General features: G+C 42.5%; 1 protein-coding gene across 1 annotated transcript in view; it reads right to left on the reverse strand.

The window, feature by feature from the left end:
- LOC107617456 (non-specific phospholipase C3) overlaps window positions 1–951 on the reverse strand; it is a 4,451-nt gene extending 3,500 nt beyond the window's left edge. Inside the window, exon 1 of the mRNA XM_016319216.2 lies at window positions 233–951. Within this exon, the coding sequence (XP_016174702.1) occupies window positions 233–891 (659 nt within the window). The 5' untranslated portion in view covers window positions 892–951. The remainder of the gene's footprint in view (window positions 1–232) is intronic.

The following is a 1,090-nucleotide window of genomic DNA, read 5'->3' on the forward strand; positions in this document are numbered from 1 at the left end:
AAACAGAGAAATAAAAGGTGAAAAAATATTCTTATATGAATAAAATAAAACAAAAATCCATATATAATTATCTTTACATAAAATTAATAATTTAATTAAAATTTATCAAAATTTTTAACCATTTTTAATTAATGAGATATGTGATGGAAAAGGCGTTCCTCCACCAGAACGAATAAAGCATCTTTGAAGCCAGGAAAAACAAAAAGCTCCTTTCTAACGTTCATGAACTAACCTGTAGAAAAGTGTTGCTGGCGGCAACTGATAATAAATCCCAAAACTGAATCCATTCTCATCCAAAGAATCAAATATCGTCTTCTGCGGCAGCCCTCCAACCAGCTTCCCAGTGTCGTTACTCGTCAACCCATGCGACGTCGCAGAGTGCACGTACAGCCTGTTCGGTTGCGTCGACGCGGGAACCGGCGCAAACCAACGGTCACATACTGCAAACTCCTTAACTAACTCTGCGTACACTGGAACCCGCTCTGCTCTAAACCCATTCATAACTGTCTCCGTCATCGGCGGCAGATTCTTGTCCTTTGCCGCCTCTTGCCGCCCTGCGTTCTGGACGAACCCCTGCATTGTCGGTGGCAATTTTTTTGCCGCCGACGACTCGCTCCAGGGCTCCCCGAAGATTTGCTCGTAGATGTCTTGGATGGAGTGGCCTGGGTCCGGGTCGACGTAGACGGACCGGTCTCCGAATTGAATTCGGTTTGAGTTTGGATCGGTGGTGGAAACCGGGTTCGATTCGGTACCGGTTACGCCGTCGATCTCCGGGTTTAGAGACTTCATCCATCCTAGCATGTGGTCGAAGGAGCGGTTTTCTTGGACCAAAACGACGACCGTTTTGATTTTGGAGTGGCTTTCATTGCTGCCTGAGCTGCTTGAAGCCATGTTAGTTAGTTGGCGTGTTTTCTTGTTTCCCTTTCATGGTTGGTTGGTTGCTTCTTTATATATTGGCGTGACAATGCTAAATTCAATAGCCCCATTATATTTTTACACTAATATTAGGCTCACATATTTTGTGATTTGTAATAATTAATTAGTTATTATTAATATTTTAATGATATAAGATTATATTTAATAACGTGAG

Source organism: Arachis ipaensis, chromosome B09, assembly GCF_000816755.2.
Source record: "Arachis ipaensis cultivar K30076 chromosome B09, Araip1.1, whole genome shotgun sequence".
In the NCBI taxonomy this organism is placed as follows: domain Eukaryota; kingdom Viridiplantae; phylum Streptophyta; class Magnoliopsida; order Fabales; family Fabaceae; genus Arachis; species Arachis ipaensis.